The 14,111-nt window shown below is 44.8% G+C and overlaps 1 protein-coding gene across 1 annotated transcript in view; it reads left to right on the top strand.

The window, feature by feature from the left end:
- The first annotated feature begins 1,084 nt into the window (after positions 1 to 1,084).
- The window catches only part of Fnta (farnesyltransferase, CAAX box, alpha), a 28,303-nt gene continuing 15,276 nt past the window's right edge, over positions 1,085 to 14,111 (top strand). The window contains exons 1-3 of the mRNA XM_012951934.2: positions 1,085 to 1,550; positions 3,404 to 3,489; positions 8,125 to 8,239. Of these exons, the coding sequence (XP_012807388.2) occupies positions 1,270 to 1,550; positions 3,404 to 3,489; positions 8,125 to 8,239 (482 nt within the window). The 5' untranslated portion in view covers positions 1,085 to 1,269. The remainder of the gene's footprint in view (positions 1,551 to 3,403; positions 3,490 to 8,124; positions 8,240 to 14,111) is intronic.

The raw sequence follows: 14,111 nt of genomic DNA on the forward strand, positions 1-14,111 counted from the left end.
TCAAGACCGCTTCTCGTGAGTGATTTGGGGTGTAGCCATATCCGGGCAGAGCGTGGGGTCCTCGTTTTGGGGGTCTTACACCACCTACCTCTGCCTCCCAAGCGCTGGGATTAAAGGCATGCGCCACCATGCCAGGCTCTCCAGAATTCTTGACTGGTGAGAGGCTTTACCTAGACTCAAGGGGATGCTCTTTTTCCTTCTTATATCCTAATAATCCCCCCTTTCTCTCAGACTTCCTCACTTATGTTACCAATACTCTGTTCAAAAGAAAGGGGCAGCAGGGGTCTGGGGACGTCCTTCAGTTAGGCATCTGCCTAACACGTGTAGGTCTTTGCGTTCCTTGCCCACCTTTGCATTAAAAAAAAAAAAGTAAAGTTACTCAAAACATAGAACAGCTAACAGAATTGACCCTTGGGAATGCCTGCAGTTGGAAAGAGCTGAAAGTCAGGCAGTGAGCGGGGGAGCCAGACAGGTCTCCCCAGCCACGCCCCCGTACACTGATCCTCCTCTACCGCGTCTCCACTGTAGGACTCCAGGAAACCGGAAGTTATCCGAAGGGGAGCGTGAAGCCAGGGGACCCGGCTTCCTCAGAGCCGGCCCTCTGTGTCACCTCTCTATGGTAGCACTCCAGAGAACCGGAAGTTGTCCGAAGGGGAGCGTGAAGCCAGGGGACCCGGCTTCCTCAGAGCCGCCCCTCTGTGTCACCTCTCTATGATAGGACTCCAGAGAACCGGAAGTTGTCTGAAGGGGGCGTGAAGCCAGGGGACCCGGCTTCCTCAGAGCCGGCCCTCTGTGTTAACTCTCTATGGTAGGGCTCCAGGGAACCGGAAGTTGTCCGAAGGGGAGCGTGAAGCCAGGGGACCGGGCTTCTTCAGAGCCGGCCCTCTGTGTTAACTCTCTATGGTAGGGCTCCAGGGAACCGGAAGTTGTCCGAAGGGGGCGTGAAGCCAGGGGACCGGGCTTCTTCAGAGCCGGCCCTCTGTGTTACCTCTCTATGGTAGGGCTCCAGGGAACCGGAAATTGTCCGATGGGGAGGGTGCTGACAGGAGGCGGGGCCTCCGCAAACCAGTTCCTCTCTATGGTAGGACGCCAGGAAACCGCAGATGAGAAGGGGCGGGTGAAGCCCCGGGGTCCGCGGCCTCGGCCGGCCCAGCCCGCTGCATTTCAACTCTATGGCCGGTCGCGAGCTAACAGGACGTGGGCCGAAGGGGGATGTGAGGGCAGAGGGGGCGGGGCCTCCGCAGACCGAGCCCCGACCGCGGCGTCTCTATGGTACAAACGCGAGGAAACCGGAAATGGTCCGAAGGGGCGGTGAGGCCGTGGAGGGGGCGGGGCCTTCGTCACCGCCTCCGCAGTGACCGAGGCGCGATGGCGGCTACCGAGGGGGTCGGGGAGCCGGGCCAGCCCGAGCAGCCGCCTCCCCAGCCGCACCCGCCGCCGTCCCTGCAGCCGCCGGAAGAAGAGATGGCGGCGGAGGTGGAGGAAGCAATGGCGTCTCCTATGGACGACGGCTTTCTGAGTCTGGACTCGCCCACCTATGTCTTGTACAGGTAACGCCCTGGGCCGGCCGGGGCGCCGGGAGGGCGCGTCCCGAGGCGGTGCGAGGCCCGAGAGTCGAGCGCTCGGCGCGGCCCAGCGCGGAGGGGCGGTGCCGGCGGCGCGCGGGAGAACGAGGCCGGCGCCCGGAGCACTTCCCGTCTCATTCATCCCGGCGCCCAGTTAGGCTCTGAGCCCGACGCGTCGGTAGCCTAAACCGCGTCCCGCCCCCCTTCGGCGCCTCCCGGAACTTTCTTGCCGAAAGGGCTCAACGTTGCAAAACCCTGGCTTCACCCCCGTCTGTCTTGTTCTCGGGGTTTTCAGACAGGTTCCTTGGGAGCCTGCAGAGACGGTCCAAAAGTCTCGTGTCCTGTGTATGTCCTGTAGATAGCTTGCTTGCTTTGATTTCATGGACGGCTGGAAGAGTTCTCTTGCTGGAGTTCATCTAACCCGGTCCCCACAGCGCAGCTTCCCTGGCTTGTGAAGTTGTCCTTGAGTTCTTCACGGGACTGACTGGCCCAGAGCTAGATAACAGTATTTCCCAAGCCCCCACCCCACACCCCCGCTGTAGGTTTCACACGGCTGGTCATTGTTTGCAGTTTTCTTACGTAATGGACACAATCTCAAGATTATCTGGATAACTCAAGTCACTGCTGCCAATAGCTGAGCACTGTAGAGAAGTGAAAAAGGAATGAAAGCAAAAAGTAAAGGAGAAATTAAAACTTGGTCACACTGGCCAGTGGTGGACGCTTCTCCAAGCACTTGTAGCACTGTACTGTTGTTTTGATCCGCACTGACTGGATGCTTCAAGTGTTTACTCTCTGTAACAACATTTCAGCCTCAGACAGCCTTCTGAGGTTAATTGGTAATGCTATCATCTCCATTTGGTATATGAAGAAACTGAGGTCCAGACAGGTCAAGTAACTCTTCCAAGGTCATATAGCTAGCTTGTGGTAGAGCTCATATTCCAGCTTAAGGAGTTATCAGATTCTAGAGCCCCCTTTAAAAAAAAAGATTTTTAAAATTTATTTGCAATTGGAGAGGGAGAGAATGGGCATGCCAGGGCCTCTTGGAAATGAACTCCAGATGCATGGGCCACATGATTGATGCATTTGGCTTTATCTAGGTACTGGGGAGTTGAACCTAGCCTATTAGGCTTTGCAAGCAAATGCCTTGAGTATCTCTCCAGCTCCTAGAGTCGTCTTTCACCTCATGCCAGATAGGCAAGCATTTTATCACAAAGCTACGTCCTGAGCCCTAGGTCAGCTCCGTTAATGGCTACTTGAGCCACTTCTAGTCTACAATAAACTAGCAGTGCTTTTTTTTAAAACAATTATTATTTTTTAATTTATTTGACAGAGAAAGGGAGATGGGGAGGTAGAATGGGTGTGCCAGGGCCACTGCAAAAGAACTCCAGACACAACCGCCCCCTTGTGCAGCTGGGTAACATGGGTTTTAGGGAATCGAACCTGGGTCCTTTGGCTTTACAGGCAAATGCTTTAACCGTTAAGCCATCTCTCCAGCTCCCTCCCCCCCCCTTTTTAATACTGGGGAATCAAACTCAGAGCAAGCATTCTACCTCTGAGCTACATCCTTAGCCCTACTTTGATTTTAAAATACCAGTTCCTAATAAACTAAGTGTTGACTTCAGAGTCTTTAGACGAATGAATGATACTGATTGCCAAGTTAAAATTCACATACTTGCTAGATAATCAGATTTGGGTCAGAAAAAATGTAATCATTACATTAGGATCTCAGTACACTACTAGTTTGAATGTGTGACTGTTACCATTTTGAAAAACACCAGAATTCTTTTTCTTCTAATATGTTAGTGTATAAGCACTGAAAAAAAAATTTGTATTTTCAGGGACAGAGCAGAATGGGCAGATGTAGATCCAGTACCGCAGAATGATGGTCCCAATCCAGTGGTCCAGATCATCTATAGTGAGAAATGTAAGTTTATTTTTATAATGAAAAGGTCTTTTAAGTAAAAGTTACCAACAAAGCTATATTCACAACTATGTAGCAAGATAGGTAACAGACTTATCTTAAAGGGATGGATATAAATTAGGATGAGTTAATTTTGTATTTTTTGTCATTTGTCTTCACAATTAAAATTTTCAATTTTGTTCACAGGATGAAGCTATTCTGTGTGTTTGTGTGTGTGTGTCTTTTTGATGCAGGATCTCACTCTAGCCCAGGCTGACCTCAAACTCACTCTGATCCCACTCAGCCTCCCAAGTGTGCCACTATGCCTGACTGTGGATGGAGACAGTCTAAGTAATAAGTTTATGTTATAATACATAATAGCTAGTGTGTAATTGTGTTTTAATTTGCATATAAATTATAACAAATGAGTTGCTGTTTTATGTAGATTAAGTTTCATTTGTTTAGTCATTAGCATTTTACATTTCATCTGTGCAGTGTTAGCCTAGGTTGGAATATATGTTCTGTTGTTACTTACTTTGACAAAGTAGCCTTTTTTTCCTGATGTGTGTTGAAATGCTTTGGAAGATCATACACATGTTAATTGTTAGTAGCTCTTCTAGGAGTACTGGTTTGTGATAATGCAAGTCTGTGTGCATGTGCTTGTGTATGTGTGTTTCAGCTAATGCTTTGTTGTCTTAGATCATTACTCTTACAAAAAACAATTGTTGAGCTGGAATGGTGGCTTAATGGTTAAGGCCCCTGCCTGCAAAGCCTGAAGATCCAGGTTCGATTCCCCAGTATCCATGTAAGCCAGATGCACAAGGTGGTGCAGGCGTCTAGAGTTGGTTTGCAGTAGCTAGAGGCTGTGACGTGCCCATTCTGTATCTACTTCTCTCTCTCAATAAATATATCAAGATTTAAAAAGCAATTATTCATTTAATTCATTTCCTGATTATGAAATAATGGCAGGGAGTATTTAAGAATAGTAGTATGTGGGTTTGCCCTATCAAGTATAAAAATGCAGTACTAAACAGTTGGAACAGGTATAAAAAATAGCTTATTAAGAACTAAAAATAAGGGCTGGAAAGATAAGTCATCAGTATATATGTGTAAATATATATGAGGACTTAATATGTGTTGGGTTAAATAGACATTTCAAAGAGGGGTGGCTCAGTTATTAAAGATACTTGGCTTGCCTGTGTTCAATTCCTCAGCACTCACATAAAGTCCAACTGGCATTCATTTGTAGTAGCAAGAATCCCTGGTGTGGTTTTACACATGTGTGCATCCACACACATATGTACTCAAATAAATGAATTTTTTTTTGTAGAAAAGGAGACGTCAGGGTCTGGAGAGATGTCTCAATAGTTAAGGCACTTGCCTGCAAAGCCTAAGACCCAGGTTTGATTTCCCAGTACCCACATAAAGCCAGATGTTCAAGGTGGCGCATGCGTCTGGAGTTTATTTACGGTGGCTAGAGGCCCTGGCACTATGATTCTCTGTCTGGCTCTTTCACACATTCTCTGCCTCACACATAAATAAATTTTTTGAAAGTACCTTTCATACTTTCATCAGAAAGATTAATGGTATGATACAGTTGGCTATGCATTTAGATAAAAGTACAGTTATATCCTTATCTTAGCTCTTAATGAGCATGAAAATAAATTATAGATGAATTGATACTATAAATAACTAGATGCAAATATGAGAGGAATCTAAAATATTTATTCATTTGCAGATAAAGAGATAGTAGAGAGAGAATGGGCACACCAGGGCCTCCATCCCCTGCAAATGAACTCCACATGCATATGCCACTTTGTGCATCTGGTTTTATGTGGGTACTGGGGAATTGAACCTGGGCCCTTTGTCTTTGCAGGCAAGCCCCTTAACTACTGAGCCATCTCTCCCACCCTTAAGTTATTATTTATTTAACGTGGGGGTTCACACGTGCTATGCCATCCATGTTAAGGTCAGAGGACAATTTTCAAATCATTCCTTGCCTTCTCTCTTGTTTTCTTGTTGTTGTTATAGTTGTTTTTTATTTTTATTTATTTATTAAAGAGTGAGAGAGAGAGGGCTGGAGAGATGGCTTAGCGGTTAAGCGCTTGCCTGTGAAGCCTAAGGACCCCAGTTCGAGGCTTGGTTCCCCAGGTCTCACGTTAGCCAGATGCACAAGGGGGCGCACGCGTCTGGAGTTCGTTTGCAGAGGCTGGAAGCCCTGGCGTGCCCATTCTCTCTCTCTCCCTCTATCTGTCTTTCTCTCTGTGTCTGTCGCTCTCAAATAAATAAATAAATAAAATAAAATAAATTAAAAAAAAAAGTGAGAGAGAGAATGGGCACCCCAGGGCCTCCAGCCACTGCAAACGAACTACAGATACATGCATCACCTCGAGTCTGGATTACGTGGGTACTGGAGAATCAAGCCTCCAACCACGGTCCTTGGGCTTCAAAGGCAAGCACTTAACCACTAAGCCAACTCTCCAGCCCTAGTTATTGTTTTTTGAGGCAGGGTCTTGCTCTAGTCCAGGCTGACCTAGAGTTAGTCTCAGGCTGGCCTCTAAGTCACAGCACCTCTCCTCCTACCTCAGCCTCTGGAGTCCTGGTATTGAAGGCATGTGCTACAGTGCCTTACCTGCCTCATTTTTTGAGTCAGTGTTTCTCATTTTTTCAAGAAATTCTCTTGTTTACATTTCCCATCTCTCCATAGATGCTATGGGATTACAAATGTTTGATAGCCTCCAGCTTTTACCTGGAGTCCGGGGGTGTGAGCATGGATATTCAGAGATGGTTTGTCTATGTCTAGCATTTTTAGAATGCAGTGTGGCACAGCTATTCAAACTGGAAAATACTTGGGTCATGAGGATGAGTGTAAGTACTACCTCAAGTGACATTCTGTATTCACTTTGGCACATAACCTATGAGTGGTGTTAGGGGTTTATGAAGACAGATCATGGAGCCAAATCACCTTTTTAAATTCTGACTTCAGGGGCTGGAGAGATGGCTTAGCATTTAAGGCACTTGCCTGCGAAGCCAAAGAACCCATGTTTAATCTCCAGATCCCATGTAAGCCAGACGCACAAAGGTCTGGAGTTCAATTGCAGTGGCTGGGACCCTGGCACACCAATTCTCTCTCTAAAATAAATAAATTCTGACTTCACAGCCAGGCATAGTGATGCATACCTTTTAATTCCAGCACTCAGGAAGCAGTGGTGGGTAGATTGCCATGATTGAGACTACATAGTGGATTCCAGGTCAGCCTGGGCCAGAGAGGGAGACCCTACCTTGAAAAACTAGAATAAAAATAAATAAATAATTTCTGGCTTTACTATTTTATTAGCTCTGTGTGCTTGAACAAGTTATTTAACCTCTCTGTACTCCACTTTCCAGCCATAGAAAATTAATAACTATTAATTATTTTACAGGTTGAGGGAATTATTCACATAGAAAATAGAACAGTGTTAGGCTCATAGTTAACACTGGGTCTGAAAATCTGTTAACATTTTTTGAAATAGCAAGATAGAACTACCTATATATCTTTTGGAGAAACATAGTTATTTATTTATTTAAGAGAGAGAGCACACCAGGGCCTCCAGCCACGACAAACAAACTCCAAACATATGCAACACCTTGTACATCTGGCTTACGGAGATACTGGGGAATCAAACTGAGATCCTTTGGCCTTGCAGACAAACACCTTACCTGCTAACTCGTCTCTCCAGCCCCTAAAATCCTCTTAATAGTTATATACCATTTAATTATCTACAATCAGGTTTAATCTATTTCTTGGCTGGAGAGATGGCTTAGAGGTTAAGGAGTTTGCCTGCAAAGCCAAAGGATCCCAGTTAGATTGTCCAGGACCCACATAAGCCAGATGCACAAGGGAGTGCATGCATCTGGAGTTCATTTGCAGTGGCTGGAGGCTCTGACACACCCATTCTTCCTCTTCCTCTCCCTCTCTCTGAAATAAGTAAATAAAATACATTTTTTAAAAAGGATTTTAGATGTATTAGGAATTTTACATAAGGTGTTTGGGATTGCAGTATAACATTAACCTATATACATACATATAGGTAGTAGACATGGTTAGACCTGCATAGCACATTGTTGTGGCTGTGACATTGAGTATTGTTATAGTAGCACTCAGTCACATGACCATGACAGCATAGAAGCACATTGAAATATAAACATATATATATATTTTTTTAATTTATTTATTTAAGAGGGAGAGAGAGACAGAATGAGCATGCCAGGGCCTCTACCCACTGCAAAGGAATTCCAGGTGCATGCAGCACCTTGTGCCACCTGATTTACATTTGTACTGGGGAATCAAACCTGGGTCCTTCACAGGCAAGTGCCTTAACCACTAAGCCCACTCTCCTGCCCAGAGTACATGTTCTTAACCCTAGCACTTAGGAAGGGAGGCAGGAAGGTCAGAGGTTAGTTCAAAGCCAATATCAACTATATAACAGGTTTGAGTCTAGCCTGTGCTATATGAGATACTCCATCCAAAAAAAAAAAAGTCATTTGACCTATCTGCTTATTGGTACAAATGATCTTCATGCAAATAAAACATCCATAGTTATAACTGGTATATTTATATGATAGCATTGGTTTTAAATAGGAAAGATAGTCCTAATGAACTGTGTGCTATGTCTCCAGTTAGAGATGTTTATGACTATTTCCGAGCTGTTCTGCAGCGTGATGAGAGAAGTGAGCGAGCCTTTAAGCTTACCCGTGACGCCATTGAGTTAAATGCAGCCAATTACACAGTGTGGTGAGTAACACCAATTAATATTTCCTGCTTATTAGTCTTGTAAAAAAAATAACTTTTTAAAACCGAAATTTAAGTTTTCTTAAAATAGAAATTCACATGGGTTTCAATATCAGAAGATGAATGAAAAATAATCACTTCTGCCCCCCCCTTCCCATTCCTTGGAGGCAGCCACTCTCTGCTATGCTTCAGTTCTTCCTATTTGAGAGAGAGAATGAGAGTGGGTGTGCCAGGGCCTTCAGGCACTATAAACAGACTTTAAACAGGTGTGCCCCTTATTTATCTGGCTTACGTGAGTCCTAGGGAATCGAACCTGGGTCCTTTGGCTTCATGGGCAAACACCTTAACCACTAAGCCATCTCTCCAGCCCTTAAACTTTTTTTTTTTCCAAGTAGGGTTTCACTCTAGCTCAGGCTGACCTGGAATTGACTATGTAGTCTCAGGGTTGCCTTGCTCATGGTGATCCTCCTACCTCTGCCTTCCAAGTGTTGGGATTAAAGGCATGCACCACCACACCCAGATCCTTAAACTTTTTTAATTGACAATTTTCATACATGTACATGTTTTTTAATCATAATCTACTCTTACGACCTTTTTTCCCCCTTAACCCGTCCTGAATTTCTTCTTTCCAAATAGTCTCTTTTCTATTTTGGTATCTTCTTTTCCCTTTCAAACTCCATTATCCAGACAGCATGGTGATGGGCCCAATGTTGTGCAGATCTTGTACTGGAAATAGCAGCCAGCCACTTTGAGGTCACAAATGCAAAGACAGCATTCCAAAACACTCCTCCCTGTTCTTTCTGCCTCCTCTTCTGTTTATGGCCCTGAGCTGTGGAGAGTTGTGGGTAGAGATGCTTCATTTAGTGTTCAGTGTTCAAGAGTCATTTATTACCAGCACTTTTACAAGTTGAGTCTTCCCAGTAGCCACTACTGTCTGCAAAAAGAAGCTTCTTCAACTAAAATTGAGAGCAGCACACTAGTTTATGGGCATAAACTTAATAAGTATTTGAAGGACAGTTTGATGGGCACAACATATTCATTTAGCCAAACAGTAGTAGTAGCTTCCCTACTGGAGCCCATGACTTTCCCAGCCATAGCCCTTTAACAAGGCTTTCAGTACCAGGCATGAATTCACTCTTGTGAGTTAACTCAAATCCAATCAAGAGAGCAGTTGGTTATCCCTAACAGTCATTCCACTATCAGGGAGATTTGTTGAGTTTTGTTGTTGTGTTGTGTTGTATTGTTCTATTTTTTGAGGTCAGTCTCACTGTAGCCTAGGGTGACCTGGAATTCACTATGTATTCTCAGGGTGGCCTTGAACTCACAGTAATCCTCTTACCTCTGCTTCCTGTGTGCTGGGATTAAAGGTGTGTGCCACCATGCCCTGCTGTTTGGTTTTTTTCAGACAGTCTCACTCTGGCCCATCTGGTCACACTCATTGCAATCCTCCTGCCTCAGCCTTCCAAGTACTGAGAGTAGAGGTGTGAGCAACTATACCTGGCTAGGGAGGTTTTTGTAATTTGGTGGCAGGGGTTAAGGATTTTTTTTTTTCTTGCTATTTCTTGTAGTGCTGGGAATCAAACCCACGTCCTTACAGATACCAGATACAGACTTTGTCATTGAGCTAGCTACAGCCCCAGTGTTTTGTTTGTTTGCTTTTTTTTTTTTTTTTTTTACTTGAAAGGGAAAGACAGAGAGACTGGGCCTGCCAGAGGCTACAGCTGCTGCATACAAACTCCAGATGCATGTGCCACCTTGTGCATCTGTCTTTACATGGGCACTGGGGGATCAAACCAGGGTCTTTAGGCTTTGCAGGCAAGCACCTTAACCACTAAACCATCTTCTCCAGCTTCAACCCCACTGTTTTTTAACTCTTTCTCTTCAGAAATTAGCTTTATTTTGTGACAGGGCCTCTCTCTAACCCAAGCAGACCTGGAACTCACTTTATAGTGCAGTCTGGCCTTGAACTTGAGAGCTGGGATTAAAGGCATGTGCTGCTATGTCTGGCTTTTTTTGTTGTTTGTTTTTTAAGATTGTGGTGGTTTGAATTAGATGTCCCTCATAAACTCATATGTTTGGAATGCTAGGTCCTCAGCTGATGCCAATTAGGGAATTAGAGTCTCCTAGAGGAGGTGTGTTATTGGGGGCAGGCTTATGGGTGTTGTAGTCAGCTTCTCCTTGTCAGTGTTTAACACACTCCTGCTGATGTTGTCCAGCCTCTGCTCATGCCATATTTTCCCTTGTCATCGTGGATCTTCCCCTTGAGTCTGTAAGCCAAAATAAACCTTTTCCTCTCATATGCTGTTTCTGCTTGGGCATTTGCCACAGTAACAAAGAGCTGATTGCAACAGTAAATTGGTACCAAGGAGGAGTGTGGTTGTTGCTGCTAGAAACCTGACTTGTGTGGCTGTTGGCCTCGTGAGACTGATTTGTGGGAGGAATGTGGAAGGATTTTACACCTTGCATTAGAAGACTCCTTGCAATGCCCTAAGTACAGCTTGATGTACCATTCTGGTCATAGTTGAAAGACCTGAGTGCAGTAATAACTGGACTGTGAGGTTTGGGTTATGAGGAGAAGAACGAACTGTATTGGACTGGTCTAAAAGCAAGTTTGTGTGAAAGGCTTGCTACATTATACCTGCCTATGTCCTGAGAACTTGTGCATGGTTTTATTTCATAGAAATGGACTGATGTGAACAGATGGATATAGTACAGAAAGAAATGAAATCTTTGGGCTAAAATTGCTATACATTCACCTACAGTTTTTTTTAATTAATTATTTTTGTTGTTGTTGTTTTGTTTTTCGAGGTAGGGTCTCACTCTGGTTCAGGATGACCTGGAATTAACTCTGTAGTCTCAGGGTAGTCTTGAACTCATGGCTATCCTCCTACCTCTGCCTCCCGAGTGCTGGGATTAAAGGCATGTGCCACCACGCCCAGCTAGTTAATTTTTTTTTTTTATTTATTTGAGAGTGACAGACACAGAGAGAAGGACAGATAGAGGGAGAGAGAGAGAATGGGCGCGCCAGGGCTTCCAGCCTCTGCAAACGAACTCCAGATGCATGCGCCCCCTTGTGCATCTGGCTAACGTGGGACCTGGGGAACTGAGCCTCGAACCGGGGTCCTTAGGCTTCACAGGCAAGCGTTTAACCGCTAAGCCATCTCTCCAGCCCTAGTTAATTATTTTTTATTGACAACTTCTATGATTATAAATAATATCCCATGGTAAATCCCTCCCTTCCCCTACTTTCCCCTTTGAAACTCCACTTTCCATCATATCCCCTCCCCGTCTCAATTAGTCTCTTTTATTTTGATGTCATGATCTTTTTCTCCTATTATGATGGTCTTGTGTAGGTAGTGTCAGACACTGTGAGGTCATGGTTATCCAGGCCATTTTGTGTCTGGAGGAGCATGTTGTAAGGAGCCCTACCATTCCTTTGGCTCTCTTTCTATCATCTCTTCCACAATGGACCCTGAGCCTTGGAAGGTGTGATGGAGGTATTTCAGTGCTGAGCACTCCTGTCACTTCTTCTCAGCACCATGATGCCTTCTGAGTCATCCCAAGGTCATTGCCATCTGAAAAGAGAAGGTTCTCTAACCAAAAGTGAGAGTATCATTAATATATGGGTATGAACATTAAGAGAAGTGCTTACTGGGCAGTTTGGTGAGCATAGTATATACATTTAGCCATACACCAGCAGACAGTTATACCCCTAGGGCTCATGACTACCCCTGTTGTAGGTTATCAGTATCAGGGAGGTAGCCCCTCCCATAGAGCAGGCCTCCAGTCAAATTAAAGGGCAATTGATTTCCCCCATAACAGATGTGCCACTATTGTACCCATTGGCTCATTTGACCTGGCTGACCAAATATAAGGCTTGCATTGTCCACTGGTGATTTCTCTCCCATTGAACTGCATGCAGTGTGACTTTTCCCAGCTTCCTGTCAGTTGGTCTACATGGAGGAGGTTTTCAGCTGAGCTCCAGCAGGATTCCTCAGTGACCTTGCAGCCCAAGCATGTGGAGTCTTCAGCAATAGGGTCTTACCATCTATTCCTGGTGCGAAACCAAGGGCCTTGGCAATGGCCTATAACATTTTGGGAGCATCAGGGACCTCCCTGGCCAACAACTCACTGGAAGGTATCTCATCTACAGTTGTTTAAGAGATCAAAACCATCGAGATGAAGCAGGTGATCAGCATTGGGACAGCAGAAATAACGTGGGCTTACAAGTCTGCTTTATTCCCCTCTGGATTAACAAATTTGGTAGCCCACTTGGTACTATGGAGTACAAATGCAGGGAAGAGAGGGTCAGTAGATTTGCAACACAGTTTTGTTTTTGGAAATGCCATGGCAGTGTGAGACAAGGTTGGTGGATTACCCGCATGAAGACCTGGTGGAGTCATGAGGATGAGCCTTGGGTTGCAGTAGAGAACCTAGGACTTTGAAATGCCAGAACTGTGAGACAACCACCAAGGAGAGCGGCCATCTTGGGATGTATTGTTCTGCAGGCTGTGAGGAGCCCAGCTGGAGGGGTGGAATTGGAACGCCAAAGACTTGTCACTTGTTAGACTTGTTGGACTTGGAGCTACAGAATGTGATGCTTGCCCTTGTTGGTTTTAGATCTTGTATTAGTTCAGTCTTTCTTTGTTATACCCAATACCATCTTTTGTAGTGTGAATGTTTAGTCTGCCATTATGCTTGTTTGGTGGTGGTTTTCTTTTGGTTATTACAGCTCAGTTGGGAATGTCTAAATGCCATTGGGCTTGTTAAAAACTATGGGGACTTTTAAAGTTGGACTGAATGCATTGCATTTTACATCATGGGTGGTCATGAGTTTATGGGGACTGGGGGTGGGATGTGGGCTTTGAATTAGGTCTCCCCCATAAACTCATATGTTCTGAATGCTAACTCCTCAGCTGATGGCATTTTGAGGATTAGAGCCTCCTCGTGGAGGTGTGTTGTTGAGGACAGGCGTATTGGTGTTACAGCCAGTGTCGCCTTACCAGTGTTTGGCACACTCTGCTGCCGTTATCCACCTGAAAATTTCAGGGCATGATGTCCACCCTCTGCTCATGTTATCCTTTTCCCCTGTCACCATGGAACTTCGCCTCAAGTCTGTAAGCCAAAATAAATCCTTTATTTGTATAAGCTGTCTCTAGTTGGGTGTTTGTTGTAGCAACAAGAAGCTGACTGCAACCAAGATTTTACTAATTTGAAGCAGGGTCTCACTCTGGCCCAGGCTGGCCTTCTAACTCTTAGTGATCTCTTCCCTCAGCCTCCTGAGTGCTAAAATTAAAGACATTAGCACCATGCCCAGCTGTGTGCGTGGGGGGGGGGGGTGGATGCATGTCTAGTATACAGATGTATGTGCCCTATATATGTGTGTAGACACCAGAGGAGAATGATGGCTGTCCTCCTTTTGCTAATTTGCATGATTCATTGAGGATAGAGTGTATCACTCAACACAGAGGTGCTGTTTTTTGCCTTGTTTTTTTTCAGTCAGCAAGCCCCAGTGATTCTCCAGTCTCTGGTCATTGTAGGACTGGGGTTACAGATGTGTTGTGGCCACACAGAGCTGTTTACATGGGCACTGAGGAATTGGACCTGGGTGGACAGTCTCAGATCCTTATGCTTGTCAAACAATTGCTGAGCAAACTCTTCAGCCATCATTTATAATTAGCATTTATATGATGGTGACTATAAGAAAAACAGTTTGATAATGTTTGCAATAGAATGAATAAGTTATTTACGCAAACTATACCTGGTAGGAAAGGAAATATCTTTGATTTTATATATATATATTATATAAAACCACTAACTAGGTACTACCTGAAAATATCTTAGAGCTTCATACCTTAAGATCCAAAACTTTCCT

Source organism: Jaculus jaculus, chromosome 12, assembly GCF_020740685.1.
Source record: "Jaculus jaculus isolate mJacJac1 chromosome 12, mJacJac1.mat.Y.cur, whole genome shotgun sequence".
Lineage (NCBI taxonomy): Eukaryota > Metazoa > Chordata > Mammalia > Rodentia > Dipodidae > Jaculus > Jaculus jaculus.